The 26,358-nt window shown below is 37.1% G+C and overlaps 1 protein-coding gene across 1 annotated transcript in view; it reads right to left on the bottom strand.

The window, feature by feature from the left end:
- Nucleotides 1-403: 403 nt before the first annotated feature.
- The window catches only part of THBS2 (thrombospondin 2), a 31,824-nt gene continuing 5,869 nt past the window's right edge, over nucleotides 404-26,358 (bottom strand). The window contains exons 4-21 of the mRNA XM_005430376.3: nucleotides 24,529-24,722; nucleotides 23,612-23,752; nucleotides 23,294-23,390; nucleotides 22,381-22,551; nucleotides 21,377-21,553; nucleotides 20,465-20,638; nucleotides 19,900-20,027; nucleotides 19,641-19,793; nucleotides 18,377-18,595; nucleotides 15,200-15,307; nucleotides 13,255-13,414; nucleotides 11,690-11,808; nucleotides 11,035-11,269; nucleotides 7,973-8,200; nucleotides 7,213-7,484; nucleotides 6,129-6,226; nucleotides 3,732-3,871; nucleotides 404-3,055 (exon numbers count right to left, since the gene is read on the bottom strand). Coding sequence (XP_005430433.1) covers nucleotides 3,048-3,055; nucleotides 3,732-3,871; nucleotides 6,129-6,226; nucleotides 7,213-7,484; nucleotides 7,973-8,200; nucleotides 11,035-11,269; nucleotides 11,690-11,808; nucleotides 13,255-13,414; nucleotides 15,200-15,307; nucleotides 18,377-18,595; nucleotides 19,641-19,793; nucleotides 19,900-20,027; nucleotides 20,465-20,638; nucleotides 21,377-21,553; nucleotides 22,381-22,551; nucleotides 23,294-23,390; nucleotides 23,612-23,752; nucleotides 24,529-24,722 — 2,822 coding nt within the window. The 3' untranslated portion in view covers nucleotides 404-3,047. The remainder of the gene's footprint in view (nucleotides 3,056-3,731; nucleotides 3,872-6,128; nucleotides 6,227-7,212; nucleotides 7,485-7,972; nucleotides 8,201-11,034; nucleotides 11,270-11,689; nucleotides 11,809-13,254; nucleotides 13,415-15,199; nucleotides 15,308-18,376; nucleotides 18,596-19,640; nucleotides 19,794-19,899; nucleotides 20,028-20,464; nucleotides 20,639-21,376; nucleotides 21,554-22,380; nucleotides 22,552-23,293; nucleotides 23,391-23,611; nucleotides 23,753-24,528; nucleotides 24,723-26,358) is intronic.

Below are 26,358 nucleotides of genomic sequence, written 5' to 3'. Positions count from 1 at the left end.
TCTCATGAAGATCCATACCAAAAATCTTCCAAAACTCTTGAGAAAGTGGAGAATAATTTCTTGATCACACTCTATTAACTGAATAATGTCAATCACTGATGTCCTTGCAGATGTCTACAAGACTGAACATTTGTATTGTTTTAAAGGACTCACAAAGAAATGTACTGAAGGCTACATGGCTTTCTTGTGCAATGTTTCAAGTACTCTCGTGGGAATCAAAAGCCAAGGAAACCAAATAGTTGAGATATTTGTAAGGCCAAGAAAAGTTAGAACTCGTGTTCACAGTTCAAAACTGGCATTTGACATGCGCGGCATTCTTATTTTTCCTAATGCAATTCAAATTCCCCTCCCTGTGAGTTGTTTATATTCATAAGAAAGATGTCTCATGCTAAGATTTATTTTCTTGTATTTTATTCTCTTTGGTTTGTGATGATTCATTGGTTCCTGAAATTCTCCAGCAGGAAGGCAATCCCCACTGACACCAATGAATCCCAATGACTCAGATGGGACTCAGAGAAGCAGCAGTTGCAAAATAAGATATATTTCTTCAAACACATGGGCCAAGACACAATACAGAGAAGCAGGACCAAAATTTCTCATTCACAATGCTATAAATAAAATCTGTGATTGTTTGCCAGATAAAGACTTCATGGGGAATGATGTCTTGTCAGAGACACTAGGAAACCTGCTGTTTACAAACTTAGAAGACAGTCAGTGATTTTTTAGCAAAGCAACAGATTTCTTGGTTTGCTTGAAATGAACTGGTTTCCAGCAAGGGAAGAGGCTTAGCTAACAGCTTAGCAGAATGGAATATTTTCTTTAAAGAAAAACTGTAACTATAAAAAAGGTGAAGAGATTTTGGATTATAAAACCTTTTTACAGTTTATTTCCTATTATTAATTTCTTTAAAAATTATATATATATAAATGAGGATCTGACTAAATGAATCAGGACACCAATTGATAAATGTCTGTCCTTGTAAACAAATAAATAATTATTTACAATCTTTGGCAAAACAAAATGAAATTTCATCAGTCTCACTCTCTCACACACACTTGCAAGGAAAAAAAAAGAAAAAGAAATTTAAAAACCCATCATAAATAATTTACATAGAATAGGAAAATTATGATACAGTCCAAATATTAACATCTTCATCCCTAAACTGATGTCTCTCTCTGACAAAACAAAAACCCCTACAGAGCCATTATTCATTATATTTAATGAAGTCATCCTCCCTTCCACTTGGAAACTGGGGATGCCATTTGAAACACCAAAAGAAACTGAAATATTTAAAATCCCATGAAGAGGATTTGTGAAAACAACAAAAAATCCCAAACAAAAGAAAAACCAGCAACAAAACAAACTGAAATAAAATAAAAAAATATTTGATAATATGAATACTATAAAATGTGCAATAAAGCCAGCAACTGTTGATTCCTTTCTAATGAATATAGCCACAAAATCTATTTCAAAGGAGAAAAAGTTGATTCAACATTTAGCTCACTGTGCCCTAGAAGAAGGCAGAGGTACTGTATTCTTCCATCAGGTATCACATCTATGAATAAAATTACACCAGCCTGTGTTCTTTTTGTGAACAAAGCTCATACATCTTAAACAAAACAAAAAATGTTAAATATGTCTATACTATTGTTTATCTGAGTAACTGTTGTATCTGTTTAGAATAAACACTGGTACCCCTTCAGCATTATTTAAGAAGTTCTATATACAGCAGACATAGGTAACAATACAAAAATATTAAAATTAGGGTAACTGGATATATATTAAGGTTCCATTTGTAAATTCCCTATTATTATTATTCATTTAAATTTAAAGTATACATTACTATAATCCATGGAACTATACTTAAGTGTAGGCCATGCTTTCACAATATCTACATACTGTGATATGCTTTCAAAAATAGCTTTAAAATACCATTATTTGTGAATGTATTATTGATGGATTATATGCTTTAAAATCAATTATCAGAGAAGGTAGTTTGGTGTGATAATCACAATAAATAGTAACAAAATATTTATAAATGGAACCTTAAATTCATATGTTACCAAATTAAGTAATGGTAGCACTGCCACCTTTGCAAAAACCCACATCAGGATTCAGGATGTCAAAGTGCTTTTTGCATCAGAGGTGGAAAAGTGGTTCAGGTTCATTTTGCTCCACATAGTCATGGTATATTCTTTATTACACAGCAATGCAGAATATGATGCAAACAGGGCAACTGGAAATAATTTTTTGAAAGTCAGACAATAGTGATAGTTTCACATGTTTAAATGAATCCCTCTTTCCTTTCTCCCACATGAGAGTTTCTAGTTCAATTCTGTTTGGCCTAAATAAAGCCCCTACTAAAGAATGCTTTAGGTTGGAAATTTGACAGTTCTACCAATAATAATTTTAAGGAGTGTTACTAAGAGCATCCTTATCAACTAAGCACCTTTTTGAATCAAGAAATGTTTATAATTGATCTTTAATAGCCAAAGTAATTTTCACTGTTGGTGTGGCCCTCCACTGCTCTGCTAAATTAGACCCAGAAGCTCTGTATTACTGAAGTCCAGTCTTGATCAGAGCTAGGAAGTGTCAACCATGCACCCAAAAAATTAAGACACATTTTTCCTCACTTAAACATAACAACTGACAATCATTATCCCCCCTCTTTTTCTCCATATATATAAATACATTAAGTAATTACATTTTTATATGTAAATGTCATTCTTTAAAAAAGACAAGTAAACAAACAAACACGTTTTGCTAAGTTTTCACTCTACAAAAGTGTTGTAATGTATCAATCTGCTTTTGCTTCAGTGGTGGGTCCGACGTTCACACTTAGGTTTCATTAGTCCTGGCTGTGAGAAGGCACTTGGGTGGAAGGGTGGCTGAAGCACTCCTGGCAGCTGGGAGGTTCCTGGAGAGTGGAGCATGAGGAGAGAGGATAGGAGGTACACGAAAATAGAAACTGGGAGTACCAGGGTGTACTGAGGTGTCTGGGTTGCATAGCATCTACAGTACTTTGCTGGTAATGCAGCAACCACTGCTCAAGCATCTGAAAGAAATGAGAGAAAAATATATTAATTGTGATTGGAGTTTTTTTGGTTAGGAAGTCAATCAAAAAAGAACTCCACCATGATACACTTAAGAGATGCAGCACAACACTTTCTCTTCTTCATTTTCCTACAAATGGGAGGACATTTATATAAAACCACATGTGCCTACACAGAGAAAGAGACAAGCATGTGTATGTGCAGCTATGTATCTAGCTGCACAAAATCATATACAATAAAACCTGGAAAAGCATTATCTGTATTTCAAAACATTTCAGACAAGGCATTACAGACAGACATGCTCATTAAAGATATCTGCTCTCTTTTCCATGCCTCTTGAAAGAGGGGTGATCCAGAAGTATCTCTCTGCCTGCAGGTCATATTGAAATAGCCTACAGAGGACAGTGGATATATAGAGAGAATTATAAGCAAGTCTTTCTCAGAAATTTCTACCTCATTTTTTCCAGGTGGATAGTATTAAACATCTGGGGTTTATTATTCAAATTGAGATTATTCTAGGGGCAAGGGGCATTCATGGCATTTCACCAAAGGTCTCTGCCACGCTATGATATTATAGATTGCTTTTCATTTACAGGATACTTTTCATTTAGACACTCTGTGCTTGTTCCACAAGTTAAGAAAGACTTAAGCGTCTTCCAGACATTTTTTGTAACTAACCTCTACATTCATATTTGAGGTCAGAGAAATAGACCATCTCTTGAGAGAAGACAAAAAGACCTAATCGTCCACCAGCAAAAGTTGTATCATAGATTGGTCCAGAATCCACCATGACTTGTTTCCCTTCATAAACCAGAACTCTGTAAAGAAGAACATAAATTAAACAAAGAGGATAATACAGTATCCAGTGTAAAAGCTGGTAACAGTCTGTAAAACCTGGAACAGAAATAATTTTAACAAGGCACCAGAAAACCCAACCTCACTGTAGGGATCACTTCTCATCTCTATCTCACACCCACGCGGCTGGCAGCCATAACACATTAATCAGAAGCAGTGGGACTGCTCCTTTAGTGTTTTCATGCACACCATCTGCAAAAGATTTCCCAGTTCTTTATTTAGAACAGTCATGTCTCCTGGAATGAACTATGTCATGTACTAGCATTCACTGATAAGCCCCTGTCCCAGTGAACTCGGGGGTTAGCACACGGCCTTGTCACATCACTGAACAAAGCTGTCTTTGCAGCTGTGTGAACAGCTGATTTATTTATCTTTAGGTGCAAGGGCCAGCATCAGAAATTGGAAGAACCATCCCTTTAGATTCAAACAAAGCATTAAATGGAGACATGCTGAAACTCAATTTCAAGCATTTTAAGAGCTTAATGAAAGCTGGAAGGATTTGGACACAAAAAGCTAGACTAATAATAAATTGGAAAAGGAGAACTTGTTTTTTTTGGTTCTTGGAGGTCTTTTTTAGTGTTTCAGGCATGGACCCTGGAGACAAAAGACTTTGAAAGTCAGCACTTAATTTTCTTCTTTATCAGAGAGACTGCATTTCCACAAACTTGGATCCTCTGCTTCTCCTGGGAGACCTTGAGAGAGTCTAGATTTTTAGGCTCTCAGTCTCCTAGGCCAAATGAGAAATTACTCTATAGTTTAATAATTAGACTAGCTTTTGGAGTCAGGGATTACTGTCCTGCTTCAATTGACAATACATTAGTTATACACAGCAAGATGGCTTCACGTGAGGATGGCAAATGGCAACACTTGAGCAGCTTCCTAGAACTCAGCAGTTAGGTAGGGGCAGATTTCTGTTTAGACAGAAATACATGTCCAGCACTTGTAATAAAGTGTTCTTTTCCCTGAAAAGTGCACAAAGACAATTATGAAACTGCTCCCTGAGATCAGTATTTAATGGATGGTGAAAAGAACAGTAAAAAATGACAGATTTTCATGTTCACGTAATCCAATTTAATAAAATTCTCAAAATATCAAGAACCCAAAACATATGGAAAGAGTTTAATAGTTCATTCAACCCATCAAAAAAATTACATAGCTCTTACCATGTTCATATGGAATTGATATTTCTGTACAAATAAATTGTATCATGACTTCATTAGGGAAAAAAATTATTATTTCATTTTCTATCAGAACACCCTAAAGTATGAAGGAATTTAATGCCCCAAGCCACAGAATTTGCCATTATAGATTAATCTAATGTGACACCAGTAGTAACATCTTTTATCTGACAGTACGTAAATTCTTTAAAGAAAATTACAGGTAACAGCAACACGAATTTAAAAAATGAAGTTTCTTTTTGATGTTTATCAGTCAATGCTTTGCACTGCAATACACTGAAGCATAAAGAAACTTCTCTTTTCACAAAAAACAGGTAAATTAGTCTATCCTAATTTGTCTACACTTTGTCTTTCACAGACAAATGAAAAGCTCCTGCACATAAGCACAAGCAGGATCTTTGGAGGTAAGGTCTGACTCTACCTCATGAAAAATATCCTTTACAGTTCCAGTAGTTAGTAGAAGATAAAACTGACATGGGCAGTTAATGCTCAGTCTTTGGAACATCAGCTAAACAGCTGGGCTCTACAGAAAGCCATTTGCCACAGCTCCCTGTGTGCATTACAGATGCGCTCATGGCCACTTCAGCAGTGTCTTGTGTAAGCCACTATGGGAGACAGGATGCTGAAGTAGACAGGCCCTTGGCCTACTTCCCTGAGGCAATGCTCATGTTTATAATTATTTTAATTCACTGAAATTCCACAGGCTGGGGAGCAATCTCATGTTCTAATCTTGCCATGAGTTTTGCTCAGGAATTTTTGATCTCCTTACAGAAAAGCTATTGAGAAAGAGGCCTATTTTTTTTTCTTTAATTTAAGGGTATTTAGCTGATGTAAATATTGAACCATCCAGACTAAATCAAATACATCTGAAAAGGAAAATAAATTATTCTGAAGATAATAAAATGTTCCCAAAATATTGGACAAACTGTCACACAAGTAACAATTATCAGAAACAACAATGAAACCGATAACATAGCTTTTAAATCAACAGAGACAAAAGCATTGCTACTAGAAAATGTAGAGGTACATAAATATTTCTTACTTTATTAATCCTGTTTTAGGCCTATGAATCAAGTGCCACCTGTAAGCAGTATAATCTTTCCAGCCAATGTTCTTGGGATCATGCCACAAAGTACGCACCTACAGTAGGAATACAAATGCTTTATTAGAAACACACCGTGCCCCCGTAACTCCACATCCACCACACTATCTGCCAAAGCTTGTTTTCTGCAGAGTATGAAACTGAAAATAGTTTAACATTTGACTGTATCATCAAAAGATTTTTTTATGGGGTGAAAGTAATGGAAATTTCTGTCTTAAAGTGTTGATCACCTGCAGCTTCATAAGTAGAGTCACTGAAGACTGTTATGGCATTGAACCTTTACTTCCCTTATGACATCCCAGAATCAGCCTAATTGGAAGAGACCCACAAGGATCATCAAATCCAACTCCTGGCCATGCAAAGGACCACCCCCAAGAGCCACATCATGTGTCCAAGAGTATCGTCCAAATGCTTTTTGAACTCTTTGGGTTTGCACATACACAAAATCACTCATTCAGAGTTGATGCTGAATGAGTGCCTCTAGTGAGGGAGAGGAAGTGCAGCTTGCACAGATGTTACTGCATGTGGCTGCTACTTGAAAACTTCCACTCACTGACAGTCCTGTGAATTCCTATCCACAAGTGAAGCCCTACTAACCTAATTTCCAAAATGCACAAGTTTCTTCCATGCTTGGACCCTATTTGGAAGAGCAGCAGTTTTTCTCTTTTTTTCAATGTCTTTTCTCTTTTTCTGTCACTGTACTCCAAACCATGTATAATTCAAACAAGCTGGAACACCAAAGAAGCAAGTGCCAATACAGAAGTAACAAAGGATTTGTGCACAACTGAGACATCTCTCTTATTTTCCTTTTGATCACACCTCATCTTCCCTTTTATGTGATTGTCTTTGAAATACAGTGCATGTGTTACAATTGACACTACTAATAAGGGAATTGAAGAAAAACTGATAAACATCCGCAGAAATTGAGGCGTGAAAGGGAATTCTTTTTGAAACATGTTCCTTATTTTTAAAATATTAGAAATATTAGTCATGCACTGTTGCCCTAAAGTTTTAAATATCTCACCTGTCCAGGGGTGTTTCCTGTGTGCCAGAGAGCATTTCGTAAGTGCTCACCAGTACCAGTTGTTGAATTCACTACTTTGAGTGACACACCAGAATAGCCATAAGCCCTGGTGGGTTTGTCCTCCCAATAGGTCTGAGTGACCTGCTTCCACATCAGAACGTAAAACCGACTGCTGGACTGGTAGCCAAACACAAAGCCAGCATAGTCATCATCACGGTCTGTGTTAACGTAGAACGTCCCACTGAAGTCAACAGAGCTGAACTCATCGTAGCCTGGAGGAGGACAAGAGAGACAAACCACTGAGTTATAATGCTGGGTTCAGTTACACACACCCAAGAGTCTCAGCTACATCCTGAATTTTGGCAGGAGACATAAGTGTTATTTCCCAGTTTCCTCACCTGTAGAAGAGGAGGTAATTACACTTGCCTGCACGGAGACCTCTGGAGAGAAATAAGTAGCTTACAAGGGGTGTTGAAGACAGCAGGCACTATACCTACATAATTTTTTTCAATTGGGTATTTTAATGTATGTTACAGTCAATGATGAGATGAATGGACAAAAAAAGCAGAGAGCATTGAGCTGTTTATACTTTGGGCATATACACTGCCTCCATCATTAGTCCAATGTTTCCAGCACCAAAAAGGGTACATAAATGCACCTTTTTCCTACCTTTTCTATAATTTTATCTACTTTTTTTTCCCCTTTCCTTATCACAGAATTACTTGTTACTTTTCCAAAGATGATCACATCTGATACTCACCTACAGCTATTCCAGGATCAGAGTTAGCAGTCTGCACCAGTTCCTTGCCTTGGTGGCGAATAACCCAGTTGGGATCAATCTGAGCTGTTCCCTTGGGGTCCAGAGGGACCATCTGGAACTTCCTGAAATCAGTTTCACTGATGGCATTGTTTTCAGGGCACACATCATAGATATCTGGAACATTGTCATTGTCAAAGTCATCTTTGCAAATATCACCTCTGCCATCACCTGTAAGCAATGTGAATAAGCAGAGGCAATTGTTAGCAATTTATCTGGCCCCAGTTTATACACCACTTTGGAATAAGGGTGGGAAAAGTTGGAAGTTTGCTGTGTCGATGTAATTCGCTAATGCTTCCATTACATTTTCAGTTTGATTTGTTCCAGATGTGGATACAACACCACATTTTAATAAGTGCTGCACAAATTCAAAGAATAGCATTAAAATCTTAATCTTCTACACATCACTAAATATTATACATTACTAAATATTGATATATTCTTGATCATATTAAACTATTTTTCAGACTCTTATCGCTGTCTTAAGATTCTTTCTGCAACAATCCATCTAAGATGCCACAGATTGCAGATGTGTCACCTCTATGCCAAAAGAAAGGTGGGAGAGTGTTGCAGTAAAATATGCATACATGCTTAGCCACTGTCTCACCTGTAAGTAGAACAATTTGGCTTATAAATAACATAGTGCTTCAGAAAAATGCATGAGAAAAGAAGGCAGCAGTGCATTCAACAGGACTAGCCTCAGAAGAATGAAAAAATTAATTTTTGTTATATGGACTGCAGGAAGTTTTTTAGAGAACAAAAAAGTACAGCTCATCTTTACCTGTGCTTCTGCTCAACACTTTTGCTACACTAAATATTTTAGAAAAACTAAAAATTATTTCCTTTCTTAGTTTACCTATAATATTAATGGACACCAGGAGACATGACTTGCCTCAAATAGCAAGAAGTGAAAGGAGGCATCTATTAAAAAAACTCATGCCAATGACTCCATTATTCCGTGGCATACAATAGCAAAAAGACCTGAAAATAATGCAGAAAAGCTTGACTAGACAAGTATAGAAAAAAATTCCCAAATGGCTCCAACTTTTACAACAGAAACCACTGGATATTACATTGGGTACTAATGCAAAACCAGTGCTGCCAACTAATTTGTTTCTATCCTCACACAGCAGAGCATATGTTTTTTGGGAGTTTTTTCCCCCCAGTGCCTTAAGAACATGGGAATTAACGCAGTGGGAAACAGCAACGACCCAACTCATTCAATACTGACCTACTACTAGATGTTTCACAACAAAATGGAAAGCTATGTTACCATGACCGACCAACACAGCACTACCCAAGTATAGAGCTTTCAGACAGAAAGCAGAATGAGTTTTAGGCAACAGCCAAAAAGAAAAGAGTAACTAGAGAAAATTGAAACATCTAGTGTCTCAGGACTCTCTGCAGCTCAGATATGTGGTAAAATGGTCCCATTTTCTACCCAGGATATCTGCCATAGACAACTCCAAATCCTGACCAGCTGTGTGTTCCTCCACCTGTTTGTCTTTGCACTCATTGGAGAAAAGGGAATTAATTTCCTATTTCGTTTCCTTTGCCAAATCAAAGAGATAATTCACAGAAGAATCTAATTATTCACTAGAAGTCCAGCTGATGTTCATTTGGTAGTGAGTTGCTGCTGACAACATTCATTGCCTGTCAAGGAAAGTTAGAAAGTGTTTGTTTATCCAGTCACATCCAACAGCTCTCTCCAGGGCCTCATCTTTATGTGCTAAAATTCACATCTTCAAGAGCATGGGAGTAATTTTTGGCTTTATTTACCCCTTCTCCAAGATTTCTGTTGGACCTGCTGCTAACTATAGTGATGAGCTGGCTAAACTGATTAAATATATGCTTCTTCTGAATCATTAATCCATACATCAATGTAGTTTCCTTTACAAGAACCAGGTAATGGATAATTTAAACTACCTCAGCTTGGGGTCATCCTTATTCTGGATTTATGAAATTAAGGGGCTATTCCAGGCACTGGCAAATACAAAGATATTCTGGACACATTTTATAGGACTGAAAGGTTATATAAATTAAGAGCTACTACTGACTACCAACCAGAAACTTCCTACTGACAGCAGTTGTCTTAGCAGGAAATCAGACAAGGCTCAGCATTTTATCTTTCTAAATGTACAAAAAATCATTGTGTAGGTAATAAATTCTGCTTTCAATTTCTACAGCACAGCCATGAAATGGCTCCAGCAAGTTGTATAACTTGGAACAGAAATTGCTTACCTGCATTGATTGCAAGGGTCATTATTGTAAACATATTTGGTAGTTTTTAAAGGATCATAAACATTTTCAAAATTAAAATTGTAATTGTGAAACTATCTCTATTTCATTATTTAAATAATGCCAACCACAGAGAAGTACTGTCTGAGGTGACCAACAACATTTTACCAAACAAAAAGGAGAAAAGGGCAATTACATATCCATTTTTTAAACTGTGACATGTATATCATCAAAATATATTTAAAGCAGTCTGAAAAGAAAATTTGAGAAAAGCTGCTCAGGAGTCAATTTAAAAAAATAATTGACTTTAAAAATCCTGAAGAAATAGTCTGTTTTTCAAAATGAAACAGAGTAGTAAACCATTTTTATTTCCATTTTAATTCTCAGATGGAAAGTGAAACAGCTCACTTTTCATTTATTAGGACATTTATAATTCAAGCTATTTGAAATATTTTCTGACACTTTTAATATTTCAATTAAATGTGAAAATATTAACAAGAACATGGACTTTTTTTTTTTCAAAAAATCAATTAAAGGCTTTCTCCTAAAATTAAGTACATGCATATACTAGCTCCTGTCAAAGATGTTTCCTAATGCTCTAACCCTTGACCAAACTGGGCAGCTCAGTTCCATCTAATTCCTGGTGTCTCAAATGTCTAAAGCAGCTCGGTTTGATGTGAAGTCTCTCTTCACCAGATGTTAATAGTCCAAGATCAACATCAGATAGTAAGAAGAACTAAATGAAATTCATATGACCTTGCTCTTACCATCTGAGTCCTCCTGCTCAGGGTTGTATCTGAGGCGACAGTTGTCCCTGTCATCTGGGACACCATCATTGTCATCATCAGGATCACAGGCATCTCCTTTACCATCCTGATCGTGGTCAGCTTGGTTAGCATTGGGGATGTAAGGGCAGTTATCCTGGTTGTTCTGGTGGCCATCTTCATCTATGTCCTCATTATTGTCACATTGGTCACCAACAAGGTCATTATCTGCATCAGTCTACCCCAAAAAAGAATTGTACAGATTAATTTTATTATTTTTACTCAATACAGAAGTACAGCATGGTACTTAACTGCTCAACACTTCTCTTCAAGGGCTTCTGTAGAGACAAATATCACAATGACAACTGTGCTAAAAGCACAAGCATAACTTCAAGCTAGTACGGCAACTTGCACTTCTATCAGTGGTAAAGATCTGGTCCCCAGGATACGTGCAGGACAGGGCTTTACTTGCAGATGGATTAAAGCAATCATCACTGTACTTCCCCTTTCATCTGATACAAGGGGATCTCACAATATGAGATGTGAGCAATATGGATCCACCTTTTCAGCTGTTCAGTACAGGGACTGATAGCAATTCCCGTGGTCTTTTCTCTGCCCTTGTTTTGATGTTACTATTAAGGAAAATGAATTCATTTACCTGGTCTGGATTATGCATCAATGGACAATTATCACACTGATCACCAACTCCATCACCATCTGTATCACTCTGGTCTGTGTTGTAGACGTAAGGGCAATTATCTCGTTCATTAAAAATGTCTATGGGGGAAAAAAACACAACAAGATATTGACAAAATCAAAATGATACAACATACAACAACACAGACAGCCATAGACTGGAATCACCAGTGAAGAAGCAAGGCTCTTAAGTGGCTCATAAGCTTTCTGAATGCTACAACATCATTGCTACACATAGTTAAAACTAATATTAGAAAAAAAAATTATGGTATCAATTCCATTTTCTTATTACAACAAAGTTTTCTGTATGTTTGGAAGAATGAGGGCTTTTCCTATGGAAGAATAAGGGCTGATTATGTCTTAAGAATTTAGGTTTTTTTCATTGAATAACAGGTAAAGGGGTGGGGTATTTTTTTTTTAATAACTTGTTTTGGATTTTATTCCCCTACTCTGAGAAATGGCATAGAATGCATAGCTACATCAGGTTCAAAATTCTGAACTTTTGTACAGAAACAACTGTATTAATATTCAGCTGCCTCACCATTGAATAACTTAATTTTACCAGAACATATGCATCATTAATTGTATAGTGTGCCAAATTTTCAAAAGAAACTCTTCCTCCTTAGGAAACTTCATTATAAAACCAACAATCTACTTCAAAATTATAAGATGAAAAGAAACAAACACATGTTGGCATACCTTTCTGGGAAAGATACAAGAATCCTTCCCTCACATGGTCCCTGTATATTTGCATAATCTTTCAGCCAATTATATATGATTCGATTTTTCTTCAAATGCAGAACTACCACGAGCACTAGTATGAACCTGATGATCAGGAGGATAAGAGATCCTCCAAATGTTCAGAACCTAAAGTCAGATAAGCATCCAACTCTTTAAAACATTATTGAGGAAAACCCAAAGCTAGATTTCAACTTTTAGTATTTCTGTATCCTCACACATTTGAAATGCCACAGAGATATGATTTTTGAACAACATTTAAGTGTTTTTTTTCCTATCTTAATTCTGATCAAAGTGGGGTTATAGAGGAATATACTGGTGGAAGAAATAAGCACAATATTTTAAAAAATGTGTATTTGGATTACTGTGAGTTTGGCATACTTATACATTCATAGCAAAGCAGAATACTTTACTATGGATATTGTCTTAACTGTGTGAATGTTCTGATGTTCTTTTCCCCACCTAGAAGGAAAAGTCAACAGACGTGTCATATTAGACCCTGATTACTTTGGAACACAAAGGAAAGAAAGATTTTTTTTTTTAAGATTACACTGATAAAGATGTGCTGTGATTTCTTCTTTAGCAATATTAATTGTAGTCATTTAGGGACTGTATGGCCAACCATACTACACACAGCAGATGAATCTCAGCCTTTTCTGTCTTGTCCAACATTTTTGAGCTGCTAGACCCAATTTTATTCCACATATAAAAGCAAGTAGCCAATCTCACTGGCCATAAAGCAAAGTGCACTTGTTGAATAGCACGTAATTCTCAAAAGTGAAATCATACCATCTCCATCAATGTCCACAGCACATGAGTCACCCTCCCCATTGTTGTCTGTGTCAATCTGAGCAGGGTTATGCACGTAGGGACAATTGTCACAGCGGTCACCAACTTCATCCTTATCATAATCAAACTGGCGAGGGTTGAACAGAAGAGGGCAATTGTCCTAGTAAGAAAAAAAAAATAGATTTCACAATATAAATCACAATTCATGAGAGCATACTATGAAGTGGTAACTCCCGTTCATCTCGGACAGAATTCAAAAACCAAGTATTAATCCACTATTTTTTCAATGGACAAGTTGTACCTATACTGAAGGTCTTGGTGATAACAGCATGGCACCTGGACAGCCTGTACAAAACTGTCTGTTTTGTACAAAACATGTGAATTGTTCTCCCTATCTCACAGGGAGAGCAACAGGCATTTGAACTGGATCTGTACTCAGACATTTAAATAAAGATGTATCACTGGTACATGGTACTTAAAAAAACACAGCATGTTGCAAAATCAGGTCAACTTCAACTGCATTTTATAACTTTCAAAAAACAAAAAAGAAACAACTAGAATTATTACTCTGACTTTTTTGGAACAACCTACTGTTGGTATTTTCAAGTTCAGATCACATATTTTGATTTTTCAATTTAAATAAGTATTGACTTTTTATTGTTTGTGTTCTATTGAACAAGATAATAAAATGTAAAAAGTTTTTAAAAATGTTAAATGAAATATTCTCATTTGCCAAAAATCTTTTTACCTAAGACCTTTAAATGGAATTTTGAAAATTTCCAATAATTTTAATTGAAACATCTGCCAGAAGAATAATTCTTATATTTCACACATTCCCAAATTGCTCATGGACTTTTTCACATGCACAAGAAAGTACTCAGTGTGAAATGCAAAGAAGAAAGAAAACCAAAACAGTGGAAGTGAGGGCTACATCAGTGGCATGGAATCTGAACGGAAGTCATAAGGAAATAAATATTTAAACTTCTTTTTTTCTTGCTAAATAGAAAAAAACCACATTTAATAGAAAATAATCTTTTAGCACAATAATACTTTAAACTCCCCAGAAAAACATTTCATATAACCAAGGGCACCATATAGAGGCAAGTCAAAATCTTATGCTGTTCATAAAATAATTTCTAGCTTCAAAAAATACAAATACTAAATAATATTTCTTTATCAAATGATTTTTTTGTTGTTTTTTTTTTGTTTTTTTAAGTTTTCCAAAGAGAGACCAAATGAACACAGCTCTTACTCAACTTTAACCATCTGAAGCTCTAGAGCATCTAGGTTGCCTCTGAAGGGAACAAAGAGGAACTGTAAAATTCTAATACCAATTCACTCATGCTAAACATGTTCTGAAAAGCCAGAGTGATGCAAACTCTCAAACCGCCTCTATCTTTTTGTTGATTGTACAAGGCAACAGTTTTAGACTAAGTGGCTATCTTTTAGGCTCTGTGGGTAAATGAATTTGTCTTCTGGGCAGATCTGAAGGAAAGTATGAACCACGCTAGGTATTTTCCTCCCATCATTTTCCTTTGATACTGATTGTGTTTATAGTTGTTTCAGAAAAAAAGTTACAATGAATAAAAATAACATCATATATATAATATTTACCAGCTTTTCAAATACAGTAGACTTGTTATTCTCCCATTACAATATAAAAAATCCAAAACTGCTTTCCATTAAACTGTTTTCACGTACATTACTGAACTCAAAACTGATACAGAGAACATAGTTCCTGGGATTGCCCAGGCTGCTTTGTTCTGCACAGTACTATTCTCCTTTGATTGAACACAGCTTTACTCTGCACTAGCCATCATTCAGGGAAGGAAGAGCAGAATAACTCAGTTGAAGCTCTGAACAATAAAGTTCACATCTATTGTAATGGTTTTCTTTAAAATCAGATGTTTAGGTCAAACATACTGCAGACAGATAGACAGCTTACTTTATCATCTTCGACACCATCATTGTCATCATCCTCATCACAGGCATCTCCTTTGCCATCTTTATCAAAGTCTTCTTGGCCAGAGTTAGGCAGAAGAGGGCAGTTATCCTGGCCAGAAGAAACAGTCAATACATTATGCTTACATTATGTCAGGATAACTTGCCTGGGGCAGAAGAGCAGATATGGTACACCAGAGGCTATAAAACAAGAGCAATCAGCAAAGTACTTTTGAAAGTACCTGGTTTTTTGTTGCCAACTCATTTGCTCCTTTCATATTGTAAAGTAAGTGAAATGCAGCTGCAAATCATTTTATTTCCCAGCTGCTATTAGTGTGACATTTCTAGTAAATTTTAGAGGGAACTAGCAAAGAACAAACACACCACACGCACAGACATGCACTCTTACACCAACTTTTTGTAGACAATTCATGAGATATGTTTGAAGATTACAGAAAAAAATCATCACGTTTTGTTGTCAGAAAAATGAAAAACTAAGCCAAGAGAAGGTCTTCAGAAACAGCTGTTCATATGGAAAGTTACTACACAGCAATGGAAAGTACTACACATCAATGAAGGGGAACACTCTAAGAAAGGATTTTGAAAAAAAGTGTCTTTATACTGTTCTGCAAAACAGTACCTTTGCACTCCCATGGCTTTAAAAATAAAAGTCAAACAGATCGCTTTGTTTTGTAACAGCTTCATAAAGAATGATTATTTTATATAAACAATTCTTAAGTTACACTGAAAAATAAGTAAAATAGCTTGCCAAACTTTTAATATGCATTTTTTAAAAATACTAAAATCAGCTAAAATGGATTTCAATTCTACCACTTGCTATGAAGAAATACATCTATGAAAACACACTCGGTTATTCTCATTTTTACTCACATTCCAGATCTACCTCACTCAAAACTGAATCTGTCAAAAGAGTGCACAAATATCTCCTTTGTAACACACTATAATGAATATTATAGTAAGGTGTTTTCAATCTCAGTGGTTCTAATGGTGCAGACAATTTAGGCAAAAGAGTATTGGAAATTTTGTCATAAATATACAATCCCCAAAATTTTTATCAAATACCTGTGAAGAGTCTTGACTGTCCACCTCAACACTGGCTACCAGTAATACAAAAAAATCTTTGAAATAATGAAAGAAAATTGTCACAAGAATAAGTTAATTTTCAATCATTATCAGCTCAAGGAAAGAAGTTTTTTTAAATCAAATTACTCAACTAGGATATGTTGTAAAGAATACAAAGGCCTGAAAATTTGAGGTATTATTAAGGGGTTTTTTTTTGGCAGGTGGAGAGGTCCTCTTAAATGAAGTACTTGTGTCTATTAGATCAACACATATTACACAAAGCATTAAACAATCTTTGGAAACGGGGTTTTTTCTGAATGGGTTCAGCATGTTGTGTTTACCCAAAACTAATGCTTTGTGTTACATCAAGAGTGAACATGTGCAAATTCTGATGACAGGAACTGGAAGAAATATATATGAAGTGCAACAGCTAAGTTGGCTGAATCTACAATGAACAGACGTCAACTATAGTGAGGAAGACCAACATTTGAGGCCCAAATTTCCATCCACATCTGAAACTCTTCATCTGATAGAGCCCAGATTCACACAAGTGACTTATCCTCTCAAACAGCCTGATTTCAAACTTTCCTAATCTCTTGGTCTGTATCTGTTTTAACCACTATAGTAGTCTAGAGCTCAGTCATTTTTGCATTTCTTTCCTCTTTTTTTTTAAGCAGAAGTTTTTGTGCTATAACTTCAAGAAGATTGAAGTTCAGGCAGATCCCTTTAACACTGAGAAGGAGAAGCAAAAATATTTCAGGTCTGGGAAAAGAAACCCTCGAAAACCTCAGAGAAAATCTTGCCCTTACAGCCATGACTGATAAGCAAAATGCTTGAGCATCTGCCTAGCAATCATATACAGGTAAGCCAGTGTTGTCAGTGGCCCCACAAGTAGGTGTTTAAAACTGAACACCTGCGCATGCCTTCTGCTCTGACAAAACTCCTCCATCCCAGTTGCTTAATTTGTTGCTGCAAATAGTGTATGCCCCTCTGCATTGTGCCTTTCATTCAGCCATCAGCAAGGCCACCACTCAGAACTAGGATCCAGGGAACTGCCTGTCAGGGGGTGCCTGCACCCCTCAGCTATTTGAGCCATTGTTAAACTGGTGGATCAACTTTCAGCCTGGTTTCCTACAGCATCAGGACAAGAGCTACAAGGAGGCTGCTCACCATTTTTGAGCAATTCCCACTGGAAGGAACCTCAGGCCATGAAACCAAGAAGGACTTGGTGTGCTTCAGATGAGCACAGAACCAGGTCCCAGGGAACATATCTGGCAGACACAATCTACTAAACCTATATGCCACCATTTTTTGGCTCCCTGATGCTGATTTGTCTCATTGGTGTAGTAACGTTTCATTGTTCACTACAACAGCACAGCAAGATTGAATAGGTACCATTTGCCAGGTGTAGAGCCAATGGGGGCAGGCAGGTCAGGTCATTCCCCTTGAGAGGGTGAGAGCTGGGATTTCACATCTCTGAAGGGCAAGAGAGGCTGAATCTCTCATCCTGCTCCTGTGAGCCTTTGCAATAAGAAGAATGCCTCTAATTAGTCACATTCATTCCTCTCTTTGGCTCCTATTGTTAAAAATTATCTCAGGCTCTGAATCCAGTTGTCACAGTGTGTGGTCTGCTTAACTCTTTAAAAGGAAGGGTAGTTCAAGACAGCATTTTGAACTCTAGCCCTTACACGGCTGTCAGTGTTTTTTTACAAGCCCTACAGGTAGGATTTGACACTGGCCTGGTCCCTGAGATCCCTGTTTGGTTCTCACTAGCTCTGTGCTTCACACCCATGCTTTAGGCAACTCCTGCTCAGTGTGCTAACTCCATTCACAAGCATCCCAATTGTCCATGTGTTCTGAGTAGGAAGAAATCCAAGGCAGAGGACTCTGGATTTAATTTTGAGAATCCCTTACTGTATCTTACCAGATTAAGTGAATACACATTTCACAAACTCCTAGAAAACGAGCATGCTGTAACAGTCAAAGTTTACTGAAAGCAAGCACCAGCTTCATGAATTAAAAGGGTTACTCACAACTATTTAGGAAAAAGTGAAAGTGTTGTTAACACATAGAATTTTTATCAACCTTTTTCACCTACCTTCACACAGTGGTATGTTGCATTAGCAGCACAGATCAAGTTGTTATTAGGCCAGCCATCCAAATCTGAATCCTCACCACAGATGCGGCCATCACCAGCATAACCTGTCCTACATTCACATTTGTACATTGGATCACTGAAATGGCCCAGATAGATGCACTCTGCAGACTTGTGGCAGCTGTGTGTCTTGTCCTTGCACGGATTCTCAGGTTCACAGACCTATAAATGATGGAGTATATTCAATGAAACCTGATAATCACAGCCAGCTGTAGGTGCCTCAGCTTTGTCAAAATCAGACCAGTTATTTAGAGCTCTGAAGACAGGAACTTTGTTTTGATTGTGGTTAGTAAATCATACTGCTCTCTCAGTTCACAACTCCAACAAATATGTACAATGAAAATAATTAAAACAAACCACCAGAAAAACTGGACATTATTAAAAAAGCAATGAAAGTGGTTAACCAATTTCAGAACTGTATCTGCCTTCTTCCAGATGTCATTAAACCCCAGAAATTAACTGCAACAGAAAGGAGATTGCACTTACCTCTTTTCTTCAGTGTTTTGCCTGACAGTATGAAAGGACTATTTTATTTTCTTAAATCAGAGACCCTGAGTAATTCTTGTGTTCACCTCACATAGGTTTTTATTACCTCTTCCTTATCACTATATTTTTCATTGACAGTATTTGAGAATCTTACACAGATGATTCACATGTAGAATTCACAAGCTGAGCTAACCACAGATTGATTCAGCAGCAACAAAGAGAAGGCAAACCATGACTTCTACTTTAGCATTTTTTGTCTTTTCTAGAAAACTGTCTTCAACCTCACTTCTACTTCCTGCTGTCCTTCACCACTGATAAGCTTTGGCCCAATGGAATTTAGGGAGTGAGAACACCAGACATGCGTCTGATAACACTGAAATTAACAATGTCATACTTATGAAAAAAACAATCCTAATTCTTCAGTTTCCATTCTCGAGAACAGGTATGTTAACCTCAGAGATAGGAATGCAAAGCAGGGAAATGTTTGCTCCTGGAATTTTAGGCTCATTTGGTACAACTGTGCAGATGCCTACAAAAACAAAATCAAACTCTTAAAAAGCCAATCCCAAAATCAGTGTTTTGTTACTCAAAACAAAAATACTCGGAAACAACAGTCAGTTATTTCAAGCCATTTTTGCCCGAGTTTATCTTATGCCATCATTCAAAGATATTTCAGATGAGAATTACTCAAAGCCATCAAATTCCCTTCAATATCACTTACTTGCTTCTCTGTCTTGGCAACTTCAAGCCCTACTCCATAGGGCTGACTTCCTTTATAGCGTGGTGGACACGGCAAGCAGTGGAAGCCTGGATTTGTGTTCACACAGCGATGGACCTGATTCACTTTAAAGCAAACATCTGACACAGCTATACACTGCAGGTAAAGAAAGAAAAAAAGGAGAAACCAATTAGATGGCTGTGTAATTCCCAAATAATTTTTCATGGTGATTTCCTGATGCTAATGGTAACAAAGCCAATACCTCATCAAGATCCTCACAGAAGGTACCATTGCCAAGGTATCCTGCTGGGCATGCCCCACATGACCAAGACCCATCTGGGTAACTGTTGCATTCTGCTCCAGGAAAGCAAGGATTTGACAAGCACCCATCTGGCAAAGACACAAAACTGAAAATTAAGTAAGGAGCATAAAAGGCACATAACACTTCATTTAACAAAAAAGGATTCTCTGATCATTAGCTTAAATCACATTTGATGCAATGGACTCTTATGAAATGCCTAAAGTTAGGGGATTTAAGTGCATTTAAGACTAACTACTATTGATTTAATAAGAAAAAATTACAGATTGCTACATCTAGTATACATTACAGCATATTCAATCCCTATTTAAGAGAGGCTTACTTGTTCAAGAAAGTTGGTATTGCGAATATATATAAAATCCCACTAAACAGCACTCAAAATAGTTCAAGGTCCTCTACTGAAACAAAGGTATAATTAGCAGATTCCTGTAGTGTCACTTCATAATTACCCATTAAAAAGATAACAGCAATAATAGCTACTCAGACTGAGTAAAGAATGAACACCAACCAATTGGGCAATCCTTCTTATTGCACATATCATGTTGCTTGGTATCTCCCACACAGGGCTTTCCTCCATACTGTGGCTCTGGACTGTTACAGAGGCGAGACCTCTCACGAATTCCTCCTCCACAGGTGACAGTGCAGGCAGACCACGGGGACCAAGGACCCCACTGTCCATTCACTAAGATATGTAAAAGAGCAGAGAAACACAGGCAATAAAGTGGGGACATCTGGTTCCAATGACAACAATCCTTCATCAGATCCCTGACTAGAGACAGTTCCTCACTATGCACGTAGAAAAATGATGGCAGATGTTTGCACTGAGATAACAATATTTCAGAAACAAACCAATGAAAAATACCCAACTGCTTCATAGGCATTTTTTGGCCAATAATTCAAAACAGCCTGCCATGCCCACTAGATATGTAAAGAGAAAAAATGGAGGAAAAATTATATGAAAGAAAAGTGAAAGTGTATGGAACTAAAGGTCTATAGAAAAGGTTTGAAAGTGTAGAAGAATAAGAGAATTATTATAGCAATTAATTGTGTTCAATGTGTAAAAAACGTATACACAAATATCAAAGAAACCTGACTTTTGGGGGATTCTATATCTATTCCTAACAAGTAGAGAGACAGCTTCCTTTTAGAAAGGAAGGGTTTATTTTTGATATGCAGAGACATATCAGTAAAATGGAAATTTCTCAAACTAATTTTTAAAGCCAAATTATAACATGGAAGGTTTACAAAACCTCTGACTCCATTGTTGCCTTCACTTTCAAAACACCCTTGTGTATTATTTCACTAATAAAAAAAATGTATTTTCCATCACAGAAATCCACTGTCATTTAGATCTGAACAAAGAGAAGGAATTCAGCTGGAATATTACTGTGTTACTTTTGATTCAAGATCACAGACATACCTGGACATGGAACTTTCTCACACTTCTCTGTTTCACGCCCATTTCCCACACAGTTTTTCCCACCCATCTGGGGAATAGGAGAATTGCAGAGGCGGATGCGCGTGATGTTTCCCACTCCACAGGTAACTGAACAGGAAGACCAGGGAGACCAGTGACTCCAACCACCATCTTGACGTACTGCCAGAGAAAAGAGCAAAACTCAAGCAAACAGCCACCTGTAGCAGTAGTACAAGCTCAGTTGTGAGGTTAGCCTTCTAATGAGCCTCTCACCACATCTGATGAACGGCCTATCTCTTTCCCACCATTTCCCTTACAAAGCCCAGCATGCCAGCTCAGGTACTCAACAGCTTTCTCAGGAATTTCAGTAACCAACACATGACTAACAACTATGGCAGATATTTTACTTAAAAATAAACATTTACAATGAAACAAACACTTGTTCAAAATGCACATTTGGACATCTAGCAGTCTCAGCTGCCATATATTGCCTTAGGTACTATATTAGCCTGGATATCACAGGCAACTTGCAATAGCATTAACTAAACTTCTGGAATACCATCCTTATAAGTGCCTTAAATATAAAAGCAGTTTGATGTTTTCAGAAATCTTCCATGATTACCATATTCCTAAACACAGCTAAGTTAATGGAATGGCCCAAAAATCACTGAATGGCAGACGTAAACAGCCTTGAATATCACGTTTACAAACTAAGTGTTATCTCCAAACTGAGTTCAAACAAAAGATACTAATTCATAATGTTAAAGAAAGGATCACTCACCATCTTTTTTTTTTTAATATAGCTAAGCCCAGAATGTACACACCTACTAAATTGTCAGGAAAGCGACATTTGACATATTTGAAAGGGGAAAATTGGCAAAGAATCTAATGACAGCTACTTTAATTGTGCATATAGGATTTCTCAAATACATACTCTCCTGACTAAACTTGGTCTTGCTTTGAGATGTCCAAAGAAGCTTTTAAAACAGAACAAATTTATTACTTACTGCGATGGTCACATTTCTTAAAGCTGCACATCCTTGTTTGGATGTGCGGACCTGTGCAAGCACTCCTGGTGACATCACACGACCTTCCTCGCATCTGTGTCCCAGAGCCACAGGTAACTGAGCACTTTGTCCAGTCTGACCATGGTGACCAGCCCTCCTCACTGTCATCAGCTGCAGAGCAAAAGGTAAAAAGAAGTGCTCAGCTTTGAAAGTTGCTCTATTATCCTATTTAGAGGATATTCTCTTCTCTTTTTCTGCAGAATATGTACTTTAACATTTAGATCTCTCCTTTTCTAATTTTGCTTTCCCAAGCTGCAACTGTTGTTACAGAATTATGGTGTAATATTATACAGAGGTTAGTTCAGATAAGAATCCTGGATCTTCACGAACTTGTGTGCAGTGTGTTTGCACACTGATCTTTGAAGCAAGAAGCGCTGATCTTTGAAGGAAAACCATCTCATCTCTAGAACGGACCAAGTCAAAACCTGAGTCCAAACTGCCTTTGGCTTCAGAATATAGGTCAGTGTGATATGTGGCCCCACCTTTGAAAGCTGCATAATGGTGAGCATGATCAAGAGCACATTGTAAGTATACACCCTATGCTCTGAATGGGAAAAAATGTAAAACATGATTGGGAAGTCATGGAAACATGACTTTTAACATTTTATGTCCAAAGTAGCTAAGCAGGTTATCGCCTTAATTCTAAGTAACCAATATAATCAATGAAGAGAGACCAAATCCTTCTGAGGGTAACTTCAAGCACCCAAGTTATTTTGTATGATCTTTGTATACATACAAGTTCTATATTTGATCTTACCTGCCTTGACATCTTACTTGTTTTGAACTTTCAAAAACACTAGTAGTGATTTTAAATAATGCCAAAGACTATCTTTCTCCTCAGCTAAATACTCACAGTGAGAGCAGACTGGACAGCATTCACCTTCAACAAAAACTGGATCGGCACAGGAAACTGCTGGGCAGGTGATTTGATTGCACACAATTTTGGAATCCTAAAGGCAAAGAAATCAATTTACTGATTTATGCTCACAGAGAGGTAAATGAAGGTGGACATCTGGGGAAGTTTCATGTGGAAATGTTTTGATTTATTCTATCATGGACATGGAGACTTTATAAACATCATTAAGACCAGCCAAGCTCTAAGTAAATATGATCTGACATGGACAGTTGAGCTGGAACTCCATTTCTGCAGAGAGTATTTCCAAAACCTTACCTGGCAAATGCACTTGGTGCAGCTATCCACAATCCAGCTTTCATTATCTGCAAAGACACGGCCATCCTGCCAGCAAACTGGTTGGTTCTTCGTTGTTTTGTTAGGCCCAATCAGTTCCCACATAATTTGGTTCTCTTCAGACTAGAAGATGAATTTAATGAAAACAAACTGTGTATTTCATAAGCAAACTATTTTAAATAGACAAAACTCAGATACGACCGGATTAAATTCTTCCATCAAAAATTTTGTTTTTATGTCCATAAGGAAGATGGTCTTAAGTATTGCAGTCCTGCACAGCAATTCTTCTAGGAATGGTACAAACACAACACTAACGGAAATCTGCTCTTAGCCATTTTGCTTTATTCTAACACAGTTCATCTTTAGTTGAGAAGATTTTAGTCCTGACACATATGGCATACTAAGAAAATTTCTTCAGAAATAATTAGATGATTCAGAATAAGAAGAGGGGCAGACTTCAGCAAAACATCACCATCATACTACAACTATAAAAATCCTATACATTTACTTGCAGTTTAGGTACCCCATGCAGCCACTTACTGAGGTAGTCATAAATGGTGTAAACATGGTAAAATGACTAAGAGTACACAAGCAAGGTTGGGATTGCTAGCTTTCAATTTCTAAACCTTTAGAAGGATTTCCCCTGTGTATGAGCACATGTGTGTGTGTGTGCTCTTTTAAACCCAGTCTGTGAAAACCAAGCCTTGATTAAAGGGTTATACTCAAGGACTACCAAACTAGTCTCAATGGAAAGAGGACATCTTGACATTACATAAATATACTAACAGGTGTTCATATGCAATATAGAAATCTCTATTAAATACCCCAGCATAAAATAAGGAAGGAAAGAGCACTGCACAGCAGACCTCCATCAGCCTTCCTGATTTGCAGGTACCTACCACTTTCTGGAGGTTGTCAGCCAAGTTGTTCACCACGATGCGCAGGCCGGTGAGCTCTGTGAACATCGACCCCAGCTCCTCACAGGAGCGGTCACAGAACTCGGCCTTCCCTGGTTTCTCACCCACGTACTCCGTTGTCACAGCAGGGCTCAAGTGAAGGATTTCAGTGCTCTCGTTGATAGTGTTCACTTCAGCTGGTAGCAAGAGAATGAAAGAGAAGAGCAGCATATACAAAGCTCTTCCACAGATTACAGATGCCTGCTGAAATCACAGACTGGCACCCATAGGTAGGGTTTAAACACATCTATTTTGGCACAGCTTCATGCTTATTATACCCATGAATAAAAGAGGGGTTAGATGTCAGCTGGTTCCAATTACAGGCTTTCCCTTTTCAAAATTAAGAGCCAAGCTGTGTCTTACATGGCCTTCACTTTAAAATTGTTGGCACTGCAACACATTCATTTATGAAGAAGGCTAACAAAAGGATGCAGTATCAAACAAAGCAAACCCACTTTATCCACTCAGACATAAAAAGTTTAAGATTTTTTCATCACCTATCACATTTCCTTACGGCAGAGAAAAAGGCAGGAGAAAGAGTTTCCTTGCAGAAAGTCAATGTCCTTGTTCTTCCATTAATTCCATTGTTGGATCAAATTTGACCATTATGCAATGTATACCAGACTGGGCTGCTCTATATTGCACTGCCCAGTGTTAAGCTCAGAGGAGCTGTTATAAAAACAGTTTCATTCTGAAGTGAAATGGAGGTCAAGCTAAGATCAGACAGATTATTTAATTTGCCACTCCAAACACTCCTCCAAAAGGCATATTGTAATTAAAACAGAATTTTGCATGCATTAGACAGGGAGAACTGGACATGTTCTAATATAATTTTGAAAGACTTCCCTGTCTACAGTAAATTCCATAAAAACAACATAACAGAATGCATGGTTTTAATTAATAAAAAAGCACAAAGCACTTGGATAACTAAATAAAATAGTCTGTGTTCTGTTAAGCATTTGAATCTCCATCAGGTAAATATCCTATGGATTCCATGGACACTTTCTCTAAGGACTCCATGAGAAACTCAAAGTTGGTATCAGCTATACAGCAATCCATACTTCCCTATTTCTTAATAAAGACTTCTTTACCAGATTTAGCGACATTGGAATAGCTCAAGGTTACCAAAGAGAAGACAAGCAAAGGATATAGCAATTTAAAAAGAAAAAATCAGCACAGGAACATGTGCCATAAAACATATGTGTCAAAACCACAATACCATTCAGTGTTGACAAATCACCAAAGATGGCAAATCTTCAGAAATGTTAAGGGCTTGATTTGATACTTTACCATACAATGTAAAGTGTTATATATAAATATAAAAGGAAATGAAAACAGGAGCAAAGTATTCTTCATTCATTTGGAAGGCTAAAAATAAAACAACAAAGAACCAACCCACAATATGACATTACGTGATTACTTCTCAACCAAATTTAAAATTATTGGCTTGATGTGCTTTTAAATTAGCTATGAAACATCTGCCACTAGCCAAGGTGTACAAAAAATTGTTCTCAGTTTTCCAAAGTTGAAGGAATTGTCCAGCTTTATTTACGGTATGGGAGAAAGCCACATAGCAGATCAGAACTCTGTGTCATACCAGCTTATTTCAGCTGCTTTTTGATTCCCTGGAAAGAATGCAATTTTCCTACCACATTGGAACACTAGATTTCTCAGATCCCCCCACAGCACTTCTCAGATCATTAATTTCATATTTTTCAAGCCAACATGGAGTATGCCTTGACCGGAACATTCTGAGGACATTAATAAAGTTGC

The sequence above is a fragment of the Geospiza fortis genome, unplaced genomic scaffold (genome assembly GCF_000277835.1).
Source record: "Geospiza fortis unplaced genomic scaffold, GeoFor_1.0 scaffold1616, whole genome shotgun sequence".
NCBI classification, from domain to species: domain Eukaryota; kingdom Metazoa; phylum Chordata; class Aves; order Passeriformes; family Thraupidae; genus Geospiza; species Geospiza fortis.
This window is presented reverse-complemented; position numbering and strand designations above follow the sequence as displayed.